This window comes from Podarcis pityusensis (assembly GCF_964106645.2).
Source record: "Podarcis pityusensis genome assembly, chromosome: 12".
Classification (NCBI taxonomy): domain Eukaryota; kingdom Metazoa; phylum Chordata; class Lepidosauria; order Squamata; family Lacertidae; genus Podarcis; species Podarcis pityusensis.
In genome coordinates this window covers 1,805,167-1,832,315 of record NC_138037.1, presented here as the reverse complement: position 1 = coordinate 1,832,315, position 27,149 = coordinate 1,805,167, and the positions used below count along the sequence as shown (strand labels likewise).

At 49.2% G+C, this 27,149-nt stretch overlaps 2 protein-coding genes and 2 long non-coding RNA genes across 6 annotated transcripts in view; 1 reads left to right on the top strand and 3 right to left on the bottom strand.

The window, feature by feature from the left end:
- LOC308459851 overlaps positions 1–27,149 on the bottom strand; it is a 117,566-nt gene that overhangs the window by 14,399 nt on the left and 76,018 nt on the right. The gene's annotated exons all lie outside the window — the stretch shown is intronic.
- Positions 7,062–11,473, bottom strand: LOC308459832 (erythroblast NAD(P)(+)--arginine ADP-ribosyltransferase-like). Of its 2 annotated transcripts, none has more exons than XM_080975565.1 (3): positions 10,910–11,473; positions 8,617–9,384; positions 7,062–7,582 (listed from the first exon to the last, which is right to left on the bottom strand). In XM_080975565.1, the coding sequence occupies exons 1-3, from the start codon at positions 10,973–10,975 to the stop codon at positions 7,463–7,465; spliced, it is 954 nt and encodes a 317-aa protein (XP_080831691.1). In that variant the 5' UTR covers positions 10,976–11,473; the 3' UTR covers positions 7,062–7,462. The 2 variants fall into 2 exon arrangements, with proteins under 2 accessions (XP_080831691.1, XP_080831692.1); XM_080975566.1 differs by having other exon boundaries at positions 8,610–9,384; positions 10,910–11,471.
- On the top strand, positions 9,287–15,424 carry LOC308459861. Its single transcript, XR_013978348.1, has 2 exons — positions 9,287–9,408; positions 15,336–15,424. It is a non-coding gene; the product is annotated as an uncharacterized lncRNA (long non-coding RNA).
- Positions 15,314–27,149, bottom strand: part of LOC308459819 (glycine receptor subunit alpha-4) — a 30,007-nt gene continuing 18,171 nt past the window's right edge. The window contains exons 7-10 of one of the 2 annotated variants that reach the window (XM_080975541.1): positions 22,145–22,359; positions 20,648–20,797; positions 17,618–17,728; positions 15,314–16,374 (exon numbers count right to left, since the gene is read on the bottom strand). In XM_080975541.1, coding sequence (XP_080831667.1) covers positions 16,078–16,374; positions 17,618–17,728; positions 20,648–20,797; positions 22,145–22,359 — 773 coding nt within the window. In that variant the 3' untranslated portion in view covers positions 15,314–16,077. The remainder of the gene's footprint in view (positions 16,375–17,617; positions 17,729–20,647; positions 20,798–22,144; positions 22,360–27,149) is intronic. The other variant, XM_080975542.1, reaches the window with a different exon arrangement.

Genomic DNA, 27,149 nt, shown 5'->3' with positions numbered 1-27,149 from the left:
GCTGGCCACATGACCCGGAAGCTGTACACCGGCTCCCTCGGCCAATAAAGTGAGATGAGCGCCGCAACCCCAGAGTCGGCCACGACTGGACATACTGGTCAGGGTCCCTTTACCTCTATACAGTGGTACCTCGCAAGACGAATGCCTCGCAAGACGGAAAACCCGCAAGACGAATTTCCCTATGGGCTTGCTTCGCAAGAAGAAAGCCCATAGGGAAATCTCCGGGGACCTCTTTTAAATGCTGGTGGTGGGGAGCAAAGCCTTTCCCCCCCCTCCGGCCTTCAGAAGAGGTCCAGGAAGGCCGGCGGGGGCCGAAAGGCTTTGCTCCCCACCGCCAGCATTTTAAAAGCAGTCCGGGATAGCAGGGAAGCGCTTCCCGCTATTGCGGATGGCTTTTGAAGGCAGGCGGGGGGGAGCAAAGACTTTCGCCCCCTGCCCGCCTTCAGAAGAGGTCCAGGACCTCTTCTGAAGGCGGACGGGGGGCGAAAGTCTTTGCTCCCCCCTGCCTGCCTTCCCGGGAGGGCGGAGAAAGGCAGCGCGTTTCTCCGCTGTCCCGGACGGCTTTGGAAGGCAGGCGGTGGGGAGCAAAGACTTTCGCCCCCCGCCCGCCTTCAGAAGAGGTCCAGGACCTCTTCTGAAGGCGGGCGGGGGGCAAAAGTCTTTGTCCCCCCCTGCCTGCCTTCCCAGGGGCTTTTACATCGCCCCGGACAGCGGAGAAGTCCTGCGCTGTCCCGGGCGATTTTAAAATGCCGCCCGCCAGCATTTTAAGATCGCCCCGGACAGCGGAGAAGTCCTCCGCTGTCCCGGGGTTTTTTAAAATGCTGGGGGTGGGAAGAAAAGCCCTTGTCCCCTCCCCCAGCCTTCAGAAGAGGTCCGGGGACAGACTGTCCCCGGACCTGGTCTGAAGGCGGTTTCCATAGGAACGCATTAATTGATTTTCAGTGCATTCCTATGGGAAACCGTGCATCGCAAGACGAAAAACTCGCAAGACGAAGAGACTTGCGGAACGAATTAATTTCGTCTTGCGAGGCACTACTGTAAATGCAATAAGACAATGAAATGAATACTAAGCATTGTGGAGCAAAGCCTGTTTGCTGCTCTGCTTGTTCTCTGTGTGCGGAAGGGACCTTCTCGGCACAGGAAGGTGAGAAACTGCAAGGGAGAGGGCGTTCCTTGGGGGAATTTATTGTCCCAAATTCATAGTGGAAATTCACTCATACTTTTTTGTGAGAATTCAGAATAAATTGCTGAATTTGGATCCTTCTTGGCTTCTCAATTTTTCTTCACCTCAATTCCAGGAAGTGAGTTGAAAGAAATGACCACAAGGAAGCCATCTCTGGAGTTCAAAATCAGCAGAGAGAGGACTCAGCTTGCACTGCTCACAACGCGTTCCTTTTTGCTATTTTATACCAAGCCACATGAAAAAGGCAGTGATTTAGAAAATTATGAAGAATAACTGGCAAATGATGAAAAGTGGCAAATTTTTTACATAGTAAAAGCACAGCGCTAACAATACCTTATATGGAAATGTTTGCAATACAACTACTAGGAGCATTGTATGGAAGCAATAGGAAACTGTTTGCATTAGCAAAGCAAAGGTAAAGGGGTATGTCTTCAGGATTAGGCAGGAATCCTTCAACGCAGCTGATTTGCAGAGGTCATTGCCTAGAGCACAATGTTGCTTTGCTGATCAAAATGAGAAAAACCTTGTGCGCCACCTCTGTCTCCTTGAGGGAAAGGCAGTAACAAGGGTAAACTTTTTTTTAAAAAATGAACTAAATATTTTTTTTCCTCTCTCTACCTATTGAAAATTCTTATTTCCTGACCTTCCCCACAGCATCATATATTCTCATAATGTAATTGAGCTCAGGTGGTTCTGGAGGTAAGTGATGGTGAAGCCACTCTTTCCCTCTTCCTCACGTGCAGAACGTTGCACAAAATGCCCAGATGATCATCATCCAAACAAGGACAGAGATCAATGTGTCCCCAAATTTATCACCTTCCTGGCTTATGGAAAACATTTGGGGATCATCTTAGCTCCCATTGTCCTCTTTTTGTCTTTAACAGCAGGGTGTGTGTTGGATCTCAACGTGGTATGTGTCTGTTATGTAGTGTAGTTTCACCCTGGGCCAACAGGGGGATACTGTATATAGTTTTCACTCAGGTCTGTAGATAGTTTTCACTCAGGTCCGCGCCAGTTATTTTAGGCGGGAACTCTGGGCTGTTGTGGTTACAATGTTGACAGCCGGCTGCCTATAAATACAGGCCGGCTGAGCTGTTCGCAGTCAGTTCTATTCCAGCTTACCATAATAAAGAGCTACTTGAAGAAATCGCTGTGCCGGCTGCTATGTCAACCCACGACTCAACACTGGCGACGAGGATGGGATGGATGGACATCAGAGCACAGCCAGATGCGGCCAGCCTCTGAACTGAGCTGAATCACTGAGCTGAATCACAGAGCGAAATCACTGAGCGAAATCACTGGGCAGAACCAATTCAGAGCTGACTGTTCTGGCTAGAGCACTGTGTTCCATCCATCGCCCTTCACGCCGGCATCGGAATCATGGCTTCACTTGTGCCTCTACTGCCGTTTGCGCCAGCCTCTGAATCATGGGACTCCTACCTCGCTCGGTTCGACTGCTACCTCCAAGCCAACGAGCTGACAGCAGTATCAAAGGATCGGAAGCGGGGCCTATTCCTCAGCCTCTGTGGGCCTGAGGTGTTTGAGACGGCCCGAGCGTTGGTTGCGCCTGAAGCAGTCCAGGCAACACCATGGGACACGATCCAAGAGAAGCTCCGCAACCACTACGCACCAAAGCCGTCCAAGATTGCTGCCCGCCATGCGTTCTACCACCGGAACCAGGCAGAGGGGGAGTCAATCAACAACTACACCACCGCCCTGCGACAGGCTGCAATGCACTGTGAGTTCCGAGACTTAGACGATGCCCTGATGGATCGAATCGTCTGCGGGGTCCGGGACATCCATCTGCAACGGCGCCTCCTAGCCAAGCCAGACCTCACGCTACAGAAAGCCATTGAGGAGGCTGTGGCCTCAGAAGCTGCTGAACGCTCCGCCCAGGAGATCCGCAAGTCCAGCAGCCCGCGTCTTGCTAGGGAGCCAGTTCCGGTGCATCATGAAGAGGCCAGCAGTGAGGAGGCATCCTCCAGAGAAGACGATGACGTGCACCAGACAAAGCGGGAGCGCAGGAAGTTCCAACAGAAGTCCAAGGGCCAACCGGAATGTGCTGGCTGCGGAGGCAACCATTCCCGTGCCAAGTGTCGATTCAGAGACGCCATCTGTAGGAAGTGTTCCAGAAGGGGCCACATCGCTAAGGTCTGCCGATCGGCTCCGTCTGACACCCCCCCTTCATCGACTCGCAAGTCCAAGTCTTCACTCCAGTCTGCCAAGGAAAGTTGTTTCGCTCTCACCAACTGCCGCTGCCCGTCTGGAACCACGATTGGCCAAACCGACTCGCCTACGCGACGCAAGCTGAACGTCACGGTGCTCATTGAAGGAGCTCCATGTGACATGGAGATCGACACCGGGTCTGCCCTGTCCATCGTGTCATGGAGCACCATCAAAAGACTGGTACCCAGAGTGTCCAAAAGGCAACTCGACTCTCACCGCGTACACCTGAGAGACTACCAGGGAAACGACATTCCCGTGGTAGGCGTTGGCCGGTTCCGGATCGCCTTCAAGGATTTTTCGGGCCTGCTCCGGTTGGTGGTGGTCGAAGGTCAGCGGCCAAGCCTCCTAGGGCTAGACTGGTTTGATGCCCTTGGCCTGGAAGTCACCGGCATCAACTGCATCTCTAATGCAGAGACTGAGGGTCTGGTCAAAGACTTTGCCGAGGTTTTTGACGGCACCTTGGGCCAATATACAGGTACGCCCATCTCCTTTAGCCTTGATCCACAAGTCGCCCCCATCAAGCTAAAGCCACGCCGGGTTCCCTTTGCTCTCAAGGCTAAGGTGGACGAACAACTGGACAAACTGATCGCCCAAGGAGTTTTGGAGCCGGTTGACCACGCAAAGTGGGAAACCCCCATCGTCACGCCTGTCAAGCCAGATGGGTCGGTGAGAATCTGCGCTGACTACAAGTGCACGATCAACAAGGCACTTCAGCAGCACGCTTATCCGGTTCCTGTTGTCCAACACCTGCTGCATTCCCTGGGTGAGGGTAAGGTCTTCGCTAAGCTGGACCTTGCCCAAGCCTATCAACAACTGCCAGTCGATGATGCCACTGCTGAAGCCCAGACGATCGTCACCCACCGGGGGGCATTCCGTTGCCGCCGGTTGCAGTTCGGGGTGAGTGTGGCTCCTGGCATCTTCCAAAGCCTTATGGAGCGTCTCCTGCAAGGGCTTCCAGGCGTGGTACCATATTTTGATGACGTCTTGGTGTCTGCAGACTCACACCAGCAGCTGTTCGAGCGCCTCCGTGCCGTGCTGACCAGGTTCCAGGAGGCCGGGCTCAAGGTAAAGAGGGAGAAGTGCCAGATCGCCGTTCCACAGGTAGAGTTCCTGGGCTATCTTATCAATGCCTCCGGTCTTCATCCAACCACATCCAAGATCCGCGCTATCCAGCAGGCCCCCACTCCAAAGAACAAAACGGAGTTGCAGGCATTCCTGGGGCTGCTGAACTTTTATAACATGTTCCTGCCCCACAAAGCCACAGTGGCTGAGCCTCTTCACCGACTCCTTAGCACTAAGACGCCTTGGGCCTGGGGTCATCGGGAGACGGCGGCCTTCAACGCGGTCAAGGCTCTCCTTTCTTCAGACAGTGTGCTGGTACAGTACAGTGAATCCAGGCCGCTGGTCCTTGCCTGCGACGCCTCACCTTTTGGCATCGGGGCTGTCCTTAGTCACCGTTTTCCAGATGGAAGAGAAGCACCGCTCGCCTACTTTTCCAGGACACTATCTCCGACGGAACGGAATTACAGCCAGCTCGACAAGGAGGCATTGGCACTTGTGGCTGGAGTGAAGAGGTTCCATGAATACCTCTATGGCAGGACTTTTGACCTCATCACTGACCACAAGCCACTCCTGGGCCTCCTCGCCGGTGATCGTCCAACTCCACCGGTCCTCTCACCACGCATGCTGCGATGGACTGTTTTCCTGGCTGCCTACCACTACCGGCTCATCCATCGCCCGGGGAAATCGATGGGCCATGCCGACGCCCTCAGCCGTTGCCCTCTTCCAGCATTTGTGGAAGACCCGGCTCCAGCTTCATCGCTCCTTCTGATTGAGGATCTTCCGGCAGCGCCTGTATCGGCTGCCACTGTGGCCTCCGCATCTGCCCAGGATCGCACCATCAGCCGGGTGCTCAACTGGGTGTGGAGGGGGTGGCCACAAGGGCCCTTTGCATCGGAGTTCCAGCCCTTCGCAACCAGACAACATGAACTCTCAGCTCATCGCGGCTGCCTGCTGTGGGGAGACCGCGTCGTGATTCCCCAGGGACTCCGTCAGCGCGTCCTGGAGGCTCTGCACGTTGGCCACCCGGGAATTGTCAAAATGAAGGCGTTGGCTCGGTGTTACGTCTGGTGGCCTAATATGGACGATGCCATCACTGCCTGGGTGTCCGCCTGTCAAGCGTGCCAGGAGTCGAGGCCTGCACCACCGGCAGCTAAGGGACACACCTGGGAGACGCCAAAGACACCCTGGTCGAGGGTGCACATCGATCTGGCTGGCCCCTTTCACGGCCGGACCTTTATGGTAGTGGTGGACGCCTATTCCAAATGGCTGGAGGTCGCCCTGATGCCCTCCACCACTACCGAAGCTGTCATCCGGGTGCTGCGAGGCCTGTTTGCAACGCATGGGTGTCCTGATGTCCTTGTCTCTGACAATGGACCGCAGTTCACGTCAGGCACGTTTGAGCGATATCTTTTGGGACTGGGCATCCGCCATGCCCTAACGGCACCCTTTCATCCATCCAGCAACGGGCAAGCGGAAAGAATGGTGCGCTCGACAAAAGAGGCACTGGCGCGCCTGGACCGGGGAGACTGGCATGAGCGGGTCGCCGAATACTTGTTCGTGCAACACATCACCCCTCACGCGGCCACAGGGAGGAGTCCTGCTGAACTGCTTATGGGCCGCCGCCTCAGGTCACCGCTCGACCGGCTACACCCAGACTTTGCCGTGGCTGAACCCCCAGGCTGTGCCAACGCACCACGGTCATTTGTCCCAGGAAACCAGGTCTTTGCCCGGAACTATGTGGGGGACATCCCTTGGGTGCCAGCCACAGTAGTGGGAGTCACTGGACCTCGCTCGTACCAGGTGGCACTCGAAGACGGACGCTTGTGGCGACGGCACATAGACCAGCTTAGGCGCAGGGTTGGGGACTTGGACACTACCGAGGTGCCCCCAACTGCGCTGGCGGCTCCAGAAGAGACACGTACAGATGGCGAGGCCCCACCTACACCTCCCTCGCAAACTGCCAGCGTGGAGCCGAACCAAGCCGTTTCAGAACAGACTCAGACCACTCCACTTGCGGAGGCTCCACTCACAGCAGCGGATCCAGGGGAGTTGGTTCCAACGCCACCTAGGGTCGCACCACAGCCTCAGCGAGAACTGTGTGGCCCTCCGGACTTTGCTACCAGCCCCCGGCGGTCTGGCAGAGTTTCCAAGCGCCCAACTCATTTAAAGGACTATGTTGTTGGACAGGTATCACTGTTGGTCTAAGTATGGGAAATGTAACCGATATGCTTTTGTGCCTAATTGAACCATTACGCGTAGTGCTGTATATAAGGAAACCATTACGATTGTAACTAACGCCTTATCTCGGTGGGGAGGGGTGTTATGTAGTGTAGTTTCACCCTGGGCCAACAGGGGGATACTGTATATAGTTTTCACTCAGGTCTGTAGATAGTTTTCACTCAGGTCCGCGCCAGTTATTTTAGGCGGGAACTCTGGGCTGTTGTGGTTACAATGTTGACAGCCGGCTGCCTATAAATACAGGCCAGCTGAGCTGTTCGCAGTCAGTTCTATTCCAGCTTGCCATAATAAAGAGCTACTTGAAGAAATCGCTGTGCCGGCTGCTATGTCAACCCACGACTCAACAGTGTCCAACCCGATTTGGTGTCCACCTTTTAATAGGCTAGGATTTTGTCCTGCTCCACATCCCCGAGGCAGCCATTTTGTGACTGGCAGGGGCACCAGCTCCTGGGGGCCGAGACCTTTTGTCCCCCTCCTCCATATTATGGGTGGTATGGACACCCTGCTAACATTCAGAAAGCATGGAGGCGGAGTGTGGAGCCAAGGGTGGCCCAGCTCCGGCCTCTGGCTCCTCCTCTTCCTGCTGTGGAGGGGAAGGAGGTTCAAAGCAGCCTCCTGTCGGTGGTGGCCCTGGGAGGAGGAGAGGCAGAGCCACTGACCACTGAAGCCACACAGCTGCTGCGTTCAGCTCTGCCCCCAGCTCCTCCTGACGTCGTGCCGTCGCACACATGACGTTGGCCCCTCCAGTCGCTTTCACAAGCTGGCGTCTCTGGTGACCAGCACCCATAGCACTTTCTCAGAATTCAAAGTGTTCCCACTGGTCCAAAACATTGGGTGACCCCTGGTCCACAGCATCGTCCTCATAGTTCCCACCTAAAACAAGAACCACAACATTAGTCGTTCATGTATTATTATCCTTCATGCTCCAAAAGGGGACATCCACCGCCACCCCCATCTCTCTCGGCATTATTGCACCCCATGAGCACATTCCACACCGTGAAAAGTACATGAGGAGGCTGCAGAGCTGAGCCAGCGAGGAGTGGAGCCCAGGAGGCAAAGGGCTGTGGCCAAGGGAGAGTCCTGAGGCATCTTCCTTCAGCTCCTGGGCCTGAGGGCCCCCATCCCAGATATAGGGCACCATTAGCCCTCTAAAAAGAACCTTTCTAGAGCAAAGTAGAGGACACATTTGCCAACTTCAAGTTTTAACTCTGGATCGCTCTCTACCCACAAAAAAGAGGATGTGTCCTGGAAAAGGAGGACATATGGCAACCCTGCAATGCCCATCTCATTCTGTATTAGGGAGAAGTAATAAATCCAGGAACCCTTTTCCTGTTGGTGACAAACAAATGCCCTTTTCACTCTCCTTTATTGATTTTTATTATCGTATTAATTTGCAATAAAAAGGAGAGTAACTAACAAATACAAAAGAAAATTCAAAGTTGAAATACAATAAAAGAGAAAGTGGATGAACCATTTCAAAAAAGTGCATCTGGGTAGGAAGTTAACTTGTAGTGAATAAATGAGACAAATGAGCTGCTATTGGGCGGACAGGGTTCATCTTTCAATGAATTTGTTTTAACAACTACTGTATATAATTTTCCTGTTAGAAGTTTGCTTTCTTTGCCTCTGCTTTGTAACTATAATTTTAACTCTGCTGTTTGATGCTGCTTTTACTTCGTTATATTAGGGGTTGACATCCAACATTAGACATATCCAGAGTGGGAGCAATGAAATAAATTGACTTAAATCTACTGATATCTATAGGTCTACTCTATGACTAATGACAGTTATCCCTCTTCCATTCTTGGAAAGGAAGGAAGGAAGGAAGGAAGGAAGGAAGGAAGGAAGGAAGGAAACTTGGCTATTCTCTGATCCCAGGAGTAATTCCTTGGGTTCTTACCACTTGCATAAGCACAGTTGTATTTGCTGAATTTCCCAGCAGAGCGGAGCTGTATGCGGGTTGTACCATCCACATCCTTTCTGGAACTTACAACCCTGAACTGCTCATAAGGTGGGATCAGAACCTCGTCCTCAACGGGCATGTCAGAAAATTCTCTGATGAGAACCCCATGACAAGTGTAAATCTCAAAGATGGTTTTGGCCACAGGCTGTCCAACTCTCGATTCAGGATCTGCAGCGAAACCATGGGCAATCCTCTCTTGCCGTGATGAGGACGTGAATTGCCCGAAACGGATCGTATCCTTAACAGTAGCGCTGAAGTGGATATTTCTGACCCCTCGAAACACCTCGTAGCAGGGGGGGCTGGGGGTGTTGGAGGTCCTCAGGTCCTGAAGGGCTCTGGTCAGGAGAAAGTGGAAGGTCTTGAAGTTGAAATTATTCCGGTAATGTTCCTTGGATTCCCCAGCTTTTCTTACAGCTGCGTTGAAATCAGGATACAACTTGGGTTCTTCAAGGGTATAAGCCATGATTGCTGCAGCGTACTCTGGCTTGAGGTTTCTGGGCCATTTGCTATCATCCCTCAAGTTGGCTGCTAATTTCCAGGCGTTGGCATAAATTTTGTTTTTGAGGAGCTCGGTTTGGTTTAGCCATGCAATCTCCTTCTCCATCGTCTGTTCACAGCCCTCGTATTGGTCATCGAAGGAATCCAGGGCCATGTCAAGCGTTAACTCGTTGCCTAAAAAACGGTCTTGTCTTGGGCTGGAGCTATGGGAGACCTCAAGCAGAAAAGAACAAGATGGGTAAGCAGCTTAGCATGCGAAGAGGCTGGGAAGGTGAGACTTTGCGATAGAGGCTCCTACCACAGGTCAAGTTACACAGCATCCCTGACAAGCGGCCATCCAACCTCTGCTATGAAACCTCCAAAAAAGGAGTGTCCTTCAATGTTTCTACTCTATTGTTGTTTTAATTTTTTTGAAAGTTTTACATTGTTGATTTTTCTTATTAATAAGAAAACCAGGCAGAGGGCCTTCTTGGTAGTGGCGCCCGCCCTGTGGAACGCCCTCCCATCAGATGTCAAGGAAATAAACAACTACCTGACTTTTAGAAGACATCTGAAGGCAGCCCTGTTCAGGGAACGTTTTTCATGTTTGATGTTTTGTTGTGTTTTTAATATTCTGTTGGGAGCCACCCAGAGCCAAATGGGCGGGGTATAGATAATAAATTGTTGTTTTTGTTCTTTTTTTTTTTTTTTGTAAAGCACATTGAGGTTTGTTTAGTTTTCACAAATCAAGCAGTGCACATTTTTTTATGAATAAATAAGGTGTTCCCCAAATCACTACCTGCTCTAAGAAAACAATAAAAAGGAAATGAGACCTCTTTACAAACTGCCCCCTTTCCTTGTTTGGGGTGTGTGCTGAGGCTGTTTCCAACTGCACATGTGCAAAAAACAAAAATATATCTTTGCCCAAAGTGAAGAGGGTCTGGCTTCCTGGAAGTAGGATTGTGTCCAGTTAGCACTGAGAACAAGGAAGCGATGTTTCCCTTGGTATCTTCTAGGGCTCTCAGCAAGCCTTCCTTCTGACTACTTCTCCAGCTCCATGCAAAGGCATTGATCCCTCTGCCCCTAGTTGTTGAGGGTTGCGGGGGGGTGGAACTGTGAACAACTTCTTCAGTAAAGATCTGGATCTTTAGGGGGCAGAGAAGGCTCTCCATGATGGCTCTGCTCTGCCTCCACAGCTGTGCGCAGTAATGCTTCTGAATACCAGTTTCTCTCGCACTCATGCCCTGCTTGTGGGCTTCCCATCTGGTTGGCTGCTGTGTGGACAAGATGCTGGACTAGATGGGCCACTGGCCTGATCCAACAGGCAGGCTCTTATGTTTTCCAGGCTCCATCTCGTCTGGCATCCAGTTACCTACAGTGCCCACTGACCAATCAGATACTTGCAAAAGCCAGCCCTTGCCAATGGATAGCACCCTCGACCCTGGAGGTTATCAGTCAGTGACTGACCTCCTTGGAGAATGCCTGGACCAAGTCTGAGGAATGGCCAAAGCCCTGTGTTAGAGCAGAAGGTCCCAGGTGGGCATCTCCTGAAAGGGCTGGGGAAATCCCTTGCCTGAAACCCTGTAGGCAACACTGGTGGCTTCTCATCTTCCAGATCTGGCCTTCCTGGCCACAGCTACTGGTTCCTCCAGTCCTGTTAATAGGAGGCTGGTGAAACCCAAACTCCAGATTTAAGATTGAATTCTGGACTGAAGCCCACCTTTGCCCCCTCCTCCACCCTCCAAGGTGCCTTTTCATACCTGATTGTCTCCTGTGAAGATTCCTATCAGATGCAACACCAGGACTCTGTGGAGAGGGGACTTCATTGTCCACACTGTTCGTTTTTGGGGTGCAACAAGTTAGGTGCAGGCAGAGCGGATATCTCTATCTGCACGCTCGCTTCCATTTGAAACTTACTTGCAGCTTTATGTGTTTTTTCTCACCGAAACAGGAAACAAGCCGATTTAAGGTTTCGGAGGCAGGGGAAGCTCACTTCCTCAATGTTCAACTAAGTTCTTTCTAGCAAAAACATACCCAATGACAGGTCTCGTTTTCACAGAGATTCCTCCAGCAACAGGAAGAGGGAGAGGCTTGTTTCTCTACATCCTTCCCCTCAACACCATCAAAGAGCATTTCAGTCTACACTTCTGGTTTGCTACTCAGCCAGATTAGAGGGGCGACTATTAGTATACAAAGCCCTCAATAGCTTGGGATCAGTTTACTTGACGGATTGGCCTGCCTGACTCCCATCTCCGGAACTGGGACTTTTCACAAGAGCAGCGCCCTCTTTCCCATTGGGCTTAGTGGCTCATTGCGCCAGGGCACCGGCCTCTCAGGGGCGCCCCAGCAAGTGGGGGAGCTGCGTGGCTTTGCCTGCCCTTTCCCTGCACGCCTGCCAGCTGTGCCCATCAACCATAGGGCTGGTGGACGTGCAGCTTCCTTCCCAAGCCTCCTCGGGAGGAGAGCGATCCCTGCAGAGGCTTGGGGAAAGGGCGACAGCTCTGGGGAAGGGGCGGGGAGGGATCTTTGCACCACGGCGCCGGATATGCTTAAGACGGCCCTGCGCAAGGGCCACATGATCTCCCTCCTTCATTGGGCAGGCTTCTTTTAAACGTTGCTTAAACTTCCTTTCCACAGGCAAGCCTACAGAGACATGGAATTTCATTGGGTACATTGCTTTTAAAAAGCTATTGGTTTGTAGATATATCTTGATAATTCAGATATGTTTAATGTTTTTAAAGTCTGTTTTCATCAGTATTTTAAATTATATATGTGTGTGCGTATCTTGCTAAATAAGAATAAATAAATACATGACACCCCACTGCACTGTACTATATTCCATAGCTTAGGTTGGGGTTAGGGGTGGGCAAACTTTGGTTTATCTTCATTTCTCATTTTTCGATTCTCAAGTCCAGTCCTCCACATTTCCACATCAATTTGTGAGTATATATTTGTTTCAAGTCCTGCTGAAAATTCACCCCATCTTAGTTCAACTTACTCCTAATATACATAGATTTATATGAAAGTTTGTCTAACACGTACAAGCTTGCAAAGCAATTTCTCCTAAAATAATGCATTTCTCTATTCCATTTTTGACAATACAGTGGTACCTTGGTTCTCAAACGTAATCCGTTCCGGAAATCCGTTCCAAAACCAAAGCGTTCCAAAACCAAGACACTCTTTCCCATAGGAAGTAATGCAAAAAGGATTAATTCATTCCAGACTTTTAATAACAACCCCTAAAACAGCAATTTAACATGAATTTTACTCTCTAACAAGACCATAAAATTGATCCATAAAATGAAAGCAATAATCAATGTATTGTACTATTAAAATGTATAAGACAGTATTGTAGATGATAAAAAAAAATTAAAACATTTCTTACCTGCACTGATGATAGTCGTTGTTTGAATGGGGGGCTTTTATCCATTTCCGCAGTCACACAATCAATCAATCAATCAGTAGTTGAACTGGGTTCCACACAGTCACAAAAACAAATTAACCGAAAAAGCCTCAAAAACAAAAACGCAAAATAAATAGCCAAAACAAAAGTGCCAAATACAGTGGTACCTTGGTTCTCGAACTTAATCTGTTCTGGAAGTCCATTTGACTTCTGAAATGTTCAAAAACCAGGATGTGGCTTGGTGGTGCAGGTGCCCCGGAAACAACAGCCAACAGCTGCATCAGACATTCGGGTTCCAAAAAAACACTTCCAGGTTTTTGGTGTTTGGGAACCAAGGCATTTGAGAACCAAGTTACCACTGTATAAACTTTTATATGCACTATTTGCCCTGTCATGTGCATTTTTACGCACATTATTTGGCTAGAGGACTGGGTTACAAAATCCAAAGAAGTGAGAATTCCAAAGATGGCTGTCTTTTGGTTTTCGCGCTGTTTGAGAAAGTGTGAATTAGGTTAGTTCACCTTTAAATGTGAACTGGAGCACATTTCCATGCTTAGTTGAGAGGGCCTGCCCAGGTGACACACAAGCTCACTTGGGGTGGAAAGTACTTGCGGGGTTGCCAGTGATGAAACAACTTCTGGTCCAAGAGACAGCTGCCTAGGATTTTCCAAGGCTTGGGCACAATCCACTCCCAAAGCAGATTTGGGCCTGGGCACAGGCAGATTTTGAAGAGACCCCTTGATTTGACTGGAGGAGACAACAGACAGAACAATCTCCCTTGATCCTTAAAAGAATGGGGGGGGGGGTATTAAAAGTGTGTTTTATCAACACTGCTGAGCAAACTGGCTTGTGGTCCTTCACTCTCCACAGGGAGTCCTGCGAAGGGTATTTCAGTGGAGGAGGCGGAATATTGGGGACAGTGGCGTAGCAAGGTCAGGTGGTACCCAGTGCAGATAGGATTGGCTGCGGGTTGAGTGATGATGAGTCACCGGCTGTTTACGTTTCGCTCGAGTACAAACTGCAGAGACAGACTTCGGCGGAAAGAAACACCCCCTGTCCTTCCTTGTCCATTTGCTCTCCACTACACAGCGTCAAGTTCAGCCGTGTTTTGTTGCGTTTGTTGACTGAACTAAAAAGTTTCAATATGTATTGTGTTGACTTGCTGAGGTTAATTAATTGTCAGGCGAAGTTATCAAACTCATTTTAAATAATATTATTTTTTCCAAAAAAAAGTGTCATGAGCCCAATTTTTTAATTTTTTAAAATTTATTTTAAAAACACGTATTTTTGCCATTTTGTCACACACACACACCCCCAGTGGTGACACCCGGGGCGGCCCACACCACCGCACCCCCCTTCCTATGCCCCTGGTTGGGGAGAATCTGTGCGGTCTAAAATAAACGTATACAGTGGTACCTCGGGTTAAGTACTTAATTCGTTCCGGAGGTCTGTACTTAACCTGAAACTGTTCTTAACCTGAAGCACCACTTTAGCTAATGGGGCCTCCCGCTGCTGCCACGCTGCCGGAGCACGATTTCTGTTCTTATCCTGAAGCAAAGTTCTTAACCTGAAGCACCATTTCTGGGTTAGCGGAGTCTGTAACCTGAAGCGTATGTAACCTGAAGCGTATGTAACCCAAGGTACCACTGTACTGAGCTCTCAAGAAGATTGTCCTGCGCTGAGGCAAACTTCCCTCAATGGTCCCTAGGTGTCAGTATAGGCCTAGGAGCGTTCCATTTCTTCGCTTTCCCTTATTCTGGCAAGGAGAACTCTCCTCTGGAAAACTCATCCCATGCCAACACTGTCCCTGTTAGGTGCCAAGGGAGTGGGATTCTGAATTCCTATGCTTTTGTGTTCTCCTTCATTATGGTCTCATTCTAGCCCTGTTTTGCGGAGAGCCGAAACCTTCAGGAAACACACCCTGAGGCAACGCCCTCCCTTGCCCTGTGTCTCCAGCATATCTTTGATTACAAGGCAGACAGACCCCAGGGCTGGCTCTACTTATCTTGTAAGTCACGATATGTTGCAACTTAGAAACAAATAACTCATAACACATCCATTAACCGCTGCAAGAACAACCATTGCCAAGACATGGAAATAATTACAAATAATGGTTGGTTATGGACCAATAGTCTAATGCAATCCGGCAAACAACAGGATTGGAAAAACTGCCACAAAAATTAAAAGTAGCAAGAGGGCAAAAGAATCATGATGATTTTTATGCAATCTGATGTGACTTTATTGATTACACAAATAAAGAGGCATATGGAAGAACCGTACCCAAAGTTTACAGCACAGTCTAGCGTGCATGAAGGACATATTTTAACTTTCCCCCTAACCCTTTCTTATAAATTCCTATAAATTCTAATTGTTATTGATAGAAAATTCCTCTTACCTATTGTCACTGTTACTTTGCACCATTTCATATCTGTAGTAATTGTCATATTTTTGCTATATACACTTTGACACAACCTTGTCAGAAACATTTGTCTGTGTGTTTATTGTTGTTTTAATTTTATGTAATTGTTGCATGTCATATGCTCTAATGTAAACAAAGATATATCTCAATGCAACCATGATAAACAGCTTAAAGATGAAAAGGAATAAGAACTATGTTACCCACCCCCCAAAAAAGAACTGAACTGCGTTGAATGAGGACACCAAAACATTTCTCCCATAGTCCATCCAAGCAGCAGTTAAACATTCCTAAAAAGTATAAACACACACGCAGCGAGATAGAGTTGCATTACTTGTGCCTTCCTTTTGTCTCCATCTCTGGGCAGGTTCTGGACCATCAAGGACTGACCACACCTGCCTTGTCCTTAAGGACTTTCATATCTGCACCATGTCCCAGTCCCCCCACCCCCACCCCCTGCACCACTGCTGGTTTGGTTGGTCTTCCAGATCTATGGGTGGTGTTGGTGCTGGGGAGATGGCAGGAAGTGACGTTGCTTGCAAGACATATCCATGCTACTAATGCAGGGCAGGAGCCCAGCTGATGTAAGGACCATGCTGTGTGACTGGGAAATGCCCTGCTCAAAGATCCTCTGTTGCACCATGCTGGCTACGTATTGGTGGGTTAGATGGCAAGGGTGGCGGTGGCAGCACACTGTGCTACAGAGCTGGGAAACTGGGTCCCGCTGACTCTCCCACCTCTTTGTTGGGGCAAAGGAACAGCAACACAGGTCTAGGGTAGAAACTCTGGTACCTCCAGCGGGCTGGGGGCACCTTAAAATCCCTTGGGCAGGAACGCCAGCACTTTGAGAAACACGCCCCACCCTTAAACACCATGCTCCGGTGGTGGAGGTACTGGAGGAAGAAGTGGGAGCAAGCTCTGCTTTGGGCCTTCTCATGCCATGCACAGCTCGCCAACTTTCTTGGCCAGCACTGGGAAACTTGTGTCCAGGAAACACGAAGGGCATGGGGGGGAGAGAGGTCACCATCCCAATGCTTTGCAAGGTGAACGCCAGACAGAATGCAGCTCCCAAGGTCCTTGTGGCTTGGCTTCCGAGTCGTGGTAAGAGCTCAGGGCGTGGCTTGGTGGACGTCCTCTGAGCGAAGCACTTTGTAGACCACCCAGTAGAAGATGTTGAAGACCAGGAAGGTGAAGGGGAAGACCGCCCGAGAGATGGTGTCGATGCGCTTGGCCCTGTCCAGGTAGCGCCTCCGGAGCATCTCATCCTCCCTCAGGAGCGAGGTGGGAGGGGGTGGCCTGTAGATGTCAAGACTTTCCATTGCCCCACCGTCCTTCATGTGCTGCAGGCAGTGGCCCAGGCCGTAGCCCCGGAAGTAGAAGCGGCTCTCGCGGACAACCTCCTCCTCCTGGGGAAAGAGAAAGGGAGGGAGCAGCCCAGGGAGCTGGGGTCATTGCTTTGGAGGGGTAGTCACGGCTTAAAGGTTCTCCGTCTTGTCTACAGGGCGGGGGGGGGGCTCGATGCTGCTGCATCATGGCTCAAGCCCAAAATCCTTCCTCCAAGGATGGTGGCTTGAACCAGGGCGCTGAAACTAATGGGACCCAATTGCTTTCGAGGTAACACCAGAGACATGCCACAACAGAGCAGGTGGGATGTCTACAAGGCAGTCAAACCAACAAGGTGTGTTTGCTAGAAAAGCAAACACGGGGGAAGTTGGATCTCTACAGGAAATCCTCCCTGGGAGAGCCACTCCCACTGTCTCTAGCCAGGTAAAGGTGAGCAGCCTATATAAGCTGGTCACATCCCTGGCCTGCTCCTTCTCTGATTCCTAATCTCCAATCTCTCTCATCTCTTCTCTTCAATGACTAGGGATGTAGGACATGCGCTGAGTATGAGACACAGCTCAAACTCCACTTTAATCTAAACTGCCATATATGTCTGGTGCAGGACTGCTGCTGTGAAACCGGGTGAGTACCTAAATCTATCTTTACTAATAAGAATACTGTGTGTTTATTGTTTTAAGGGGGGGGGGAGAAGGGGAATACCAGGAAATCCAATCTGTGATAAACCATCCTGGATTGCTTAAATTAAAGGGCTAACACTAGTTTATCAACAACTTTCTTATTATTATTATTTTCAGCAAAGAGGATGTACTCTGCTGAACTCACAAATGTGAGTAAGGAAGGATAATATCTAACAAATATATTATCTCTTTATTTCTATACGCATCCCATGAGAGCATGTGAAGAGGGGCTGCAGCCTTCTCTATTTCCAGCTTCTATAGTGTGTGTCTGTCGAAGAGCTGTGTGCCTCTCAGAACGCATGCATGCCCTGATAACAGCTGCCCTTTGGTCCTCCTAAGCTCACTTCCAGCACATCCAGCCCTCTCTCCCTCTGGGCTCCTTTGGCTTCCAAGGGCTGTGTGCTGACCCCACTGCCAGCAAAAACCCTTTGCTCCCACACATACAGGGGGTGCTGTGCATTTGTGGGCAACACTGCAGGGTGGGTTTCTCACAGGCAATGGGGAAGGCGGTGCAAGGGAGGGAGGGGGGAAACACGAGGGTTGGCGTGGAGAAGGGTGTCAGGCGGAGAGCAGGAGACCTGCGGGGTGGGGTCAGGGGGTGGGGAAGGTGTGTGTGCTTTCTTTTTACCCTGGAGTCGGTGCTGCCGAATTGAGAGAGGGTCTCGCAGGTGGACTCGCTGCTGGGCGTGACCTCCAGCTGCCGTAGGGACTCCAAGCTGGGCGTCTGGCTGTTCAGACCCTTTTACAATCCAGCAGGGAGTGCAGATCAAACAGAAACAGGAGAGTGGATGACCGAGGGTTCGGCTGGCACATAGAGACTCTGGGCGGGAGCCCGTGCAATGGGTCTGTCCATTGATGCCCATAGGCGTGGCTCGCTCTGGCTCAACAGGTCTCCTCTTAGAGAGCTTGGTTGACTACAGTCCTCTGGGTGGACTCACACATGCACAGAACAGAGAGGGGAGACCCACCAGGTGCCTGGCAGGCCTGCCCTCTACTCTTTGGAGGATGGCAGCAAAAAGGCAGTGGGGCAGTGGGGCTTAGAGGCCCTGGTGGGTGGAATCACAGAATCGTAGTGTTGTGGAGTTGGAAGGGACCCTGAGGGTCATCTAGCCCAACCTCCTGCAATGCAGGAATCTCAACTCAAGCAGATGGCCCTCCAAGCTCTGCTTCAAAACCTCCAACGAGTGAGAGAGTTCACCACTTTCCAAGGGAGTCCGTTCCACCCAAAGACAACCCTCATTCCCACAAACACACACACACACACTCAATGCCTCCAATGAAGGGCTCCAAATGGTGTGTGGGCTTTGACGGCACATTCACACAAACCAGCCATTCAGGAGCTCCCAGCTTAGGCAGGGAGGAGGAGGATGAAAGGCAAGGTTTTGTGGGAGCTTGTGGGATGGCAGCATCATTACAGGCACACACACACACACACACACACACACACACACACACACACCTTGGTAGGACCTGAACCAATGGATTCAAATGACCAGGAAGAAGATTCCATCTCAACATCAGAAGAGCCATTGAATCATGGAATGGACTCCTTAGGGAGGTGGTGGACTCTGCTTCCGGGGGGGTTTTGAAGCAGAGGTTGGATGGCCATCTGTCAGGGATGCTTGAGCTGAGATTCCTGGGGGTCTCTTCCAACTCCACGATTCTGATTCTGTCTTGGCTTGCCAAGTGGCCAGCCTTTAAGGCTGCAGATATAGAACTGGGAGGGTTTAGTCAAGGCTTGGTGACGTCTCAAAAGATGGGCATGGGGTGAGGTGGGTGAGGAGAAAGGGGCTGAGCAGGATTGCCCAGGGTCCTTCAGCATTCCTGGCCCTTCCTTGCAACTCCCAGAAATGGATGGATGCCAAATAAGCCAAGCTACGCAAATGTGCTTTCAAAAATGTGCTTTCAACATTTGCTTTTCCTGACGATTTCATTTATTAAAGTGTGGGCCTCTACAAGTGAGATGGTTGCAGTGGGGGTGGGCACTGGGGCGCATGACTCAGGAAAAGGGGGCTGAGGAGAAGGGGAGAGGGGTGGAAGGAGGAAGCAGCAGCAGCAGCAACACAGTCTCACCGACACCCTCAAAGACCAGTAGCTTTATCTCTGGGGGTACAAACCCAACTGGGAACCCTGCCGTCACGCCCAGGAAGGCGCTTCCTCTGAATTCTAGGTCTGTGCCTGGCTTTGCTGCAGCTAGAGAAGGCCATTTGCACTCTGCACCTGCTCAGAGATGCTCCCTCCAGCTGGGCAACATCTCATCCTGCTCACAGAATCATGGAATCGTCGAATCACAGAGTTAGAAGGGACCCTGAGGGTCAGCTGGTCCAACCCTATTCAAGGCAGGAATCTCAGCTAAAGGATCCATAACTGATGGCCACCCAACCTCTTTTTGCTGCTGCATCTCACTATTGAGTCGCGTTAAGCTTGGAGTCCACCAAGACCCCCTAGATTCTTCTCACATGTACTACTGGCAAGCCAGGTTGTCCCCCATTCTTATGTTCTTACAGCTCCATCCATTGAATGGCAGCAGCTCTCAGATCAAGCATCTTCTCCCTGTTAGTGTAGTCTAAAAACAGGCTTGAAACGATCCTTGCATAGTTTTGCCCCTAGCAACAAGTTTTATCCCAGCAACAGGTCTTCCCCAGCAACAGGGTTTCCTTAGCAACAGACTTCTCTATTAGACAGGCTCTGAATGAGAGAATTTTGGCTGTTACTCTGGCCAGACAGCTAAAGAGCAGAGAGGAGGAAGGATTCTCTGTGCATAGTTTTACTTTATTTTCCTCAGACCAGTGGTTGTAATGTTAATTTTTCAATAAATACTTTAAGCAGGACTAGAATGGGTGAGGTGTTTGTTCCCACATGGGAATTCACCAACAGATGAAGTGGACTGAGAAAGAAGGTTCTGGAGGATTTTCTGGGTGATTCAGCTGACTGAAAAGGACCCCCAAAAGGAACAAATTGCATTGATACACCTGGCCCTCCCTGGAGAAGCCGTTGGGAGTTGTACCAGTGGCCTTCTGCAGGCACTGAGCTACAGCCCTTCCCCTCAAAAAAAAGATTTGTCCTCGTGGTTCAGAATGAAAGACTCCAACTAGACCTTGAGAGCTCTTGGGAGTTGGTGGCAGCGGCCAATGATAATGTTGTCAAATCAGATTCAAAACCTGTTTTGTTTTGTTTTTCTTTTGCTACAGAGACTCGGGGCAGATTTGGTGAACCTGATGAAAGAAAAACACCTGCAAAACAGGTAGGAGGCCTTGAAATATCTTCTGGGTGCCATCTGTTTCTCAACATGCTAGTTTGAGCTACAGCCCAATCCAAAGCCCCTGCCTCCCCACCACATCCTGGGTGACTTTCAACAAAAATCCAGGGTCAGCTGGGCCAGGAATCTGGGAGGGAGGGCAAGTGGGGGCAATCCTGCTCCATTAGGAAGGGGTTGAGCAACCCAGCAGACAGGGATGGCTCAGCTATTGCCACTTGAGAAGGGAAGCCCTGATCCTGCCCACCCCTCCCTTTCCCCAACCCAGGATCATGGCCATTGTGTCTGGGCTGAGAAGAGCAGCTGGGAATACAGCCAGCGAATCGCTCCCTTCCATCAAGAAGACAGCCAAGGTGGGGGGCGGGGCAGGTGGGGGTGGGGGGTGTCAATCCGCCTACTCACCATCTGCTGCCGCCGCTGCCTTCGGCGCAGGCGCATGAACTCCTTGTGCTGGCGGGAGACAAAGTTGACGGCGGCATACTCCAGCAAGGCGGCGAAGACGAAGAGGAGGCAGACAGCCATCCAGATGTCAATGGCTTTGACGTAGGAGACCTGCAAAGGAGGAAGGGAGAACGGGGTGGCCCCTCAGAAGTGGGTTGCTAGGCAGGGCCTGACTTAAAAGACTCCATCCCCCTTGGGGATCTGGTCCCCTACTCAGCAGGAGCACCCTAATGTCCCACAGTGTCTTAGAATAAAATTATCCTAGAATTGGAAGGGATCCCATGGGGCAATCTAGTCCAACCCCCTGCAATGCAGGAATCTCAGTTCAAGCATCCATGGCAAATGACCACCCAACCTCTGCTTAGAAACCTCCAGGGAAGGAGAGCCCACCACCTTCCGAGGGAGACCTTTCCACTGTGGAACTGCTCTTACTGCTAGAAAGTTCTTCCTGAGGTTTAGTCAGTACCTCCTTTCTCATAACTTGAAGCCATTGGTTCGAGTCCTACCCTCCAGAGAAGGAGGAAACAAGCTTGCTCCCTCTTCCATGGGACAGCCCTTGAGATATTTGAAGACAGCTATCCAGTCTCTTCTCACTCTCCTCTTTTCCAGGCAAAACATACTCAGCTCCTTCAACCGTTCCTCATAAGGCTTGGTTTCCAGACCCTTGATCATCTTGGTTGCCCTCCTCTGCACACCTTCCATCATCCTTCTTAAATTGCAAGGGGTTAGACTAGATTGCCCTCAGGGTCTCTTCCAACTCTACATTTCTATGGTTCTATGATGAATTCTATACTGATGCATTGGAAGACTAAAGATCTGATCCTCTGCAGTCATTGGACTGACAACATGACAACACTCTCAACATATGAACGGATTGCTGGTAGACATAGACTTTGAGTTTATACAGAATATAGTAGGTTTTTAATAAGCATATACGTATTAGGATAATGATACCACTTATATCTATATAATAATGTATGGAAATGTAACTGGTTATAATAATGGTATTGCCTTTTCTGCAAAAATAAAAAATTCTATGATTCTAGGAACTATGTACACTACCTTGAGAAAAGGTGGGTGGTGGATATGATGAATAAATAATAAACCTCTCCTTTTTTCTGTCCCTGACAAAGTATCTTTGGTTATGCAATCTTGTCTTAATAGCTTCCAGAGATAAGCTGCACAGGATGGTGATTTCAACTCTGCTGAAATAGAGATTTGCATTCTCAGAGAAGTGAGAAAGAGGAAGGAGCGTGGCTAAATAGAACATCCTCTCCTATTCCTCAAAATCCATGTATGACGCTTTGAGCTCCTTGGAGGGAAAGGTGCGGTGGGAATGCAATAATGAAACAAATATTTGCAAGACGCCATCTTGGGGACTGGAGAGGCTCACTTGCCTCCTCCTTGGGAGAGCGCCATTTCTCCCCTTCCCCCTTCAAACCACCTGGCAGCACCAACCTTTGGCAGAGACGCCCGGGAGCCCGCGCTCTGCGTGGTCATGGTGAGCACCGTGGTGATGCCAAGGCCCACCCGGGCAGGGGCAGCATCCATGTTGATCCAAAAGGAGACCCAGGAAAGGATGACGATGAGCAGGCTGGGGATGTACATCTGGATCAGGTAGTAGCCCATCTGCCTCTCCAGGTGGAACTTCACCTCGATGCAGGTGAACTTCCCTGCAAGGGAAAAGGCAGAGCAGGCCCAGTGCCGGATTGACGTATAAGCTAAACAAGCTACAGCTTAGGGCCCCACTCTCTTGGGGGCCCCCAAAAAATTAAAGGGGGAAAAACTGGATGTACATTTCCAAAATATAAGATAAAAAACATAAAATAAAACCTACAATTATTATTTCATGTTATAGCAAGTTTCTAGAGACTAGATTATGAGTCTTTGTACATTGTGTTTCTAAATGAACTTTTGTTATTGCCAAATGCCAATGTGTTTGCATTATTAAGTTTGTTATGAATAAAAAATCATTTTAAGTTAGAGATTAATAATTATTTCACTATTAATATACTATTCACTATTTCACTATTAATATACTTCTTCTTAATTGCATTTCAGTTCAATGACTTTGATAAAATACATATTTTGTTATGTGCAAATGGCTTGAGATGCCTTTGAGGTCCATAAATGACCATATAGCATACATTCAACACAAAAAACAGCAACAATTTGTTGTTGACAAAGGACAGCTGGACATTGAAAAGGCCCCAATACCTTGTGGAGCACCTTAGTATCAGCATCGCCCTAGAGCCAGTGCACCAACTGGACTCTTGCACCTCAACCCCGACTGGGCTAGGCGAGCTGGGTAGCACCGCCAGAGACCTCCTTCTCACAGGAAACGGTCACAGTGCTGTGGACTCACAGCTCAGAGCTGAGAGCACCGGATTCACTGTCTCAATAATACAGTCGTTGCGCAGCAGAGTTTTGCAGAGTCTTGCAGAGTATAAACCACTCGGAGAGCAGCTCTGTAGAATATCTTCCTTTTATTCTGTAACTACAACTATGATACAAAACTATATACAGAGCTGAATATTCTAAGCATAAATCAATGCTACACTGAGAGTCTGCAGCTGCTCTTAGCAGCAATCTTATCTCTAGGATCTCCAACACTCTCACTTTCTCCGATACACTGACTGACTGACTCTCTCTCACACACACACACAGATATGTTGCTGGGCAGAATAAGTAGATAGGCAGGACACGCCTCCTCTCTCTGGAGAGTCAGCAAAGACCATCAGGAGATGATCAGGAGATTCTTGTGTATGGGAGGGGTGAAATCTCCTCATCCTCCCCCATTTCATCCGACCATTTCAAGAATCTTTAACATAACTGCAATTTGCACATACACTCCAAAAGTTGTTCTCTGCTTACAACCTTGGTTAACATATCTGCAGGTATCTCTCTCCCGGCATATAAAACACTTTTACAATACCATTGAATAAGCAGCTTCTGGAAAAATCTTCACACACATTTCTTCCTTTCAAATACAAATTGACATTTCTAATTAGGCAGATTTGAACAAACCATTTTTCAGAACTCAAATACACGCTTTCCTTCAAATATCAGGTAAGGAAATAAATAAAGCGTTTTGTGCTACTACTCTCAGCACACTTCATGCTAGGTTTGAAAACCCCACCAGAGTTGCTCGTGACCGCAGTCTTTGCAAACTCTTCAGAAAACCTTTTCGGTGGTACACCCTTGGTTGTTCTCTCGGACCTGCGCAGAACTCTTTGATCCTCTTGTTCTGGTGCTTCCTCCTCTTTGGGAGAATGGGGAGCTAAAGTATATGAAGCTGCTAAGTCTGAGTCAGCGTCAGACTCACGTGAGGCTTTTGGGCTCTGATAATCTGTGCCATCATCTGGAACTACATTGGCATCAGGATTATCACCAACAACACTTGCCTCCCTCTTAACTTTCTTTGCCCCTTTTGCACCATCATCACAAATGGGATGATACTGAAAAACGCCAACTCTGTCCCATTGTGGATTGTCATCAATACTCCTGGTCAGCCTTATGGTTTTCGTGTCTGTGATCAGAACACGATAAGACCCTTTCTCATATCCTAGGAAAACACCATGTTCTCCACGCTTGCTCAGTTTGTCACCCTGCGAGGTGTGCACCCAAACCTCCAAACCAAAAATTTTAAAATGCTTTACACATGGCTTTCTTCCGTGAAGCATCTCATATGGGGTGCAATTTACACTAGACTGGTATCTCCTGTTATACACATGACAGAAAAATGAAAGAGCTTCAGCCCAAAAAGGATTGGGCAGCCCTGAATCATGTAACAGCGTTCTGATTCCTTGCTGCAGAGTCTGGTTTACTCTCTCACATAAACCATTCTGCCAGGGTGATCTGGGCGTGGCTGTCCTATGCTCAATGCCCTGTTCAGAAAGAAAACTCTCAAACTCTTCTGAACAAAACTCTCCACCCTTGTCTGTGAAAAGAAAACGTACATTCTCATTATGTACATTTCTGAGCCATTTACAAAACTGGCGAAACTTGGTAAAGGCTTCAGCCTTTTTCTGCAGCATATAGACCCAAACATATTTCGAATAGGAGTCTATCAGAACCATGAAAAACCTTGAATTGCCTCTAGAGAGCGCTAGAGGCCCCACTAAGTCTGCATGAATGACTTCATATGGTTTCTTGGCCTCTCTCCCAGACTCTGTACCTTTGGGAGCTTGCCTTGCCTTACTCTCAGCACAAGAAACACATTTCATGTGGTAGGGACATTCTTTCAACTTCATACCCTGAACCATATCAGGCATTTTTGCCACAGCCTGGAAATTCAAATGACCATAAACGCGATGGTAATAATGAATACATTGGTCATGCAACTTCTCATTCTTATCTACAGTTAAATTGCAACACTTTTTCTCAGTAGCTTCTGCAGTGCCTGTACCTGAAACAAAAGGCAATTGGTACAATCCATTTACACATTTTGCATACAAAATGAGCTTGCCATCTCTAAGAATTTCACAGCGAGATTTAGCAAACACCACCTTAAACCCTTGACGATCAAGCTGGGAAACACTCAACAAATTGTCCTGAATATCAGGTGCATACAGGACATTCTTAATAGTTGCATTCAGGCTCTTTAAGAACACAGTTCCCTGAGCCACACTCGTGAGAACTGTCCCATCTGCTTGATGAATTTCTTTCTCTTGCTTCTCAAGCTGAACAAAGAGATTCTTATCTTTGGCCACGTGGTTTGAACAGCCAGAGTCGACCACGAAGAAACTCCGCCCACGTTGACTGGAACAGCGAGAGATCAAGGCCTTTGAAGTAGCAGGTGCTTGGGGATTTCTTCCTCCTCCCCCTCTGCCTCTGAAGTTTCCCTTCTTCTTTGAAGATTTCTTGCACTGGAAACTCAAATGGCCTTGTGCTCCACACGAAAAGCACCGCTTCAATTTCAAAGCTTTAACAGCAGCAGTTTCACTTTCACTTTCCCCAGCTGAAGACTCAGGCACATTTTCAAGCACATTTTTAACAACACAGTCCCGGCTTTCTCTAACAGCCTGTCTGCGATCCCGCTCATTCAAGAGCACGCTAGACACATAATCTTCTGTTAGCCGGTCAGAAGGCATCGTGGAAATCTGGGCAGCCACTCCATCATAAGACTCATCTAGGCTATTGATCATCAGCATTGCAAATACAGCCTCTGAAATAGCCAGGTCTCGCTGAACAAGGTCCTGTCTGAGACGCTTTAATTGAGATAGATGGCTAGGCAAATCACCACCTTTCTCCAACTGCAGCCTGCACAGCTTCTTAAAGAAAATCACACTGGAACCAGCATTCTGCCTCAGATGCATGTCTCTCAACTTATGCCAAACAGCTTGTGCAGTCTCTTGACCCTCTAAGTTCACCAGCAAGTGGTCTGAAACACTCAAAACAATTGTCCCTCGGGCTTTCATATCTGCAGCATGCCATTCAGCCCAATCATCATCATCCTTATCTGGAGGGTCATCTTCTATCGTGTGAAATAGCTTTTCCCTCTGTAAAAGCGCTTTCATCTTTACTTGCCAAACTGCATAGGTTTCAGGCGTGAGGAGAGGAAAGGACAGAGCCATCTGGCCAGAATGTGCACAGGCCATGTCTGCTATTACTTAGAGCAAGACACTTCCCTCGTGCAACACAGATAAAGCCTTGACTCCCTCAGCCACTCTCTCTCCCACTCAGAGCGCAATTAACAGGCAAACAGGGATGCTATCTTCTTCCTTTGGCAGTCAGCAACATACCTCCATAAATCAAGCAGCAGCAAGAGCAACAGCGGCAGCTTGAACACTCTGCTCCAAAACAGCTCTGCTTCTGGGCACCGCAAATCAGTCCAGCATGCAGCGTCCGTTCCACCGTCCGGCAATCAGCAACAGAAACCTCTGGCGACTGGGACGCCTGGGACGCCTGGGATGACTGGAACAACGCCAGGTCAGACGACTGGAACAACGACTGGGCCCATAACCGATATCAGCATCGCCCTAGAGCCAGTGCACCAACTGGACTCTTGCACCTCAACCCCGACTGGGCTAGGCGAGCTGGGTAGCACCGCCAGAGACCTCCTTCTCACAGGAAACGGTCACAGTGCTGTGGACTCACAGCTCAGAGCTGAGAGCACCGGATTCACTGTCTCAATAATACAGTCGTTGCGCAGCAGAGTTTTGCAGAGTCTTGCAGAGTATAAACCACTCGGAGAGCAGCTCTGTAGAATATCTTCCTTTTATTCTGTAACTACAACTATGATACAAAACTATATACAGAGCTGAATATTCTAAGCATAAATCAATGCTACACTGAGAGTCTGCAGCTGCACTTAGCAGCAATCTTATCTCTAGGATCTCTAACACTCTCACTTTCTCCGATACACTGACTGACTGACTCTCTCTCACACACACACAGATATGTTGCTGGGCAGAATAAGTAGATAGGCAGGACACGCCTCCTCTCTCTGGAGAGTCAGCAA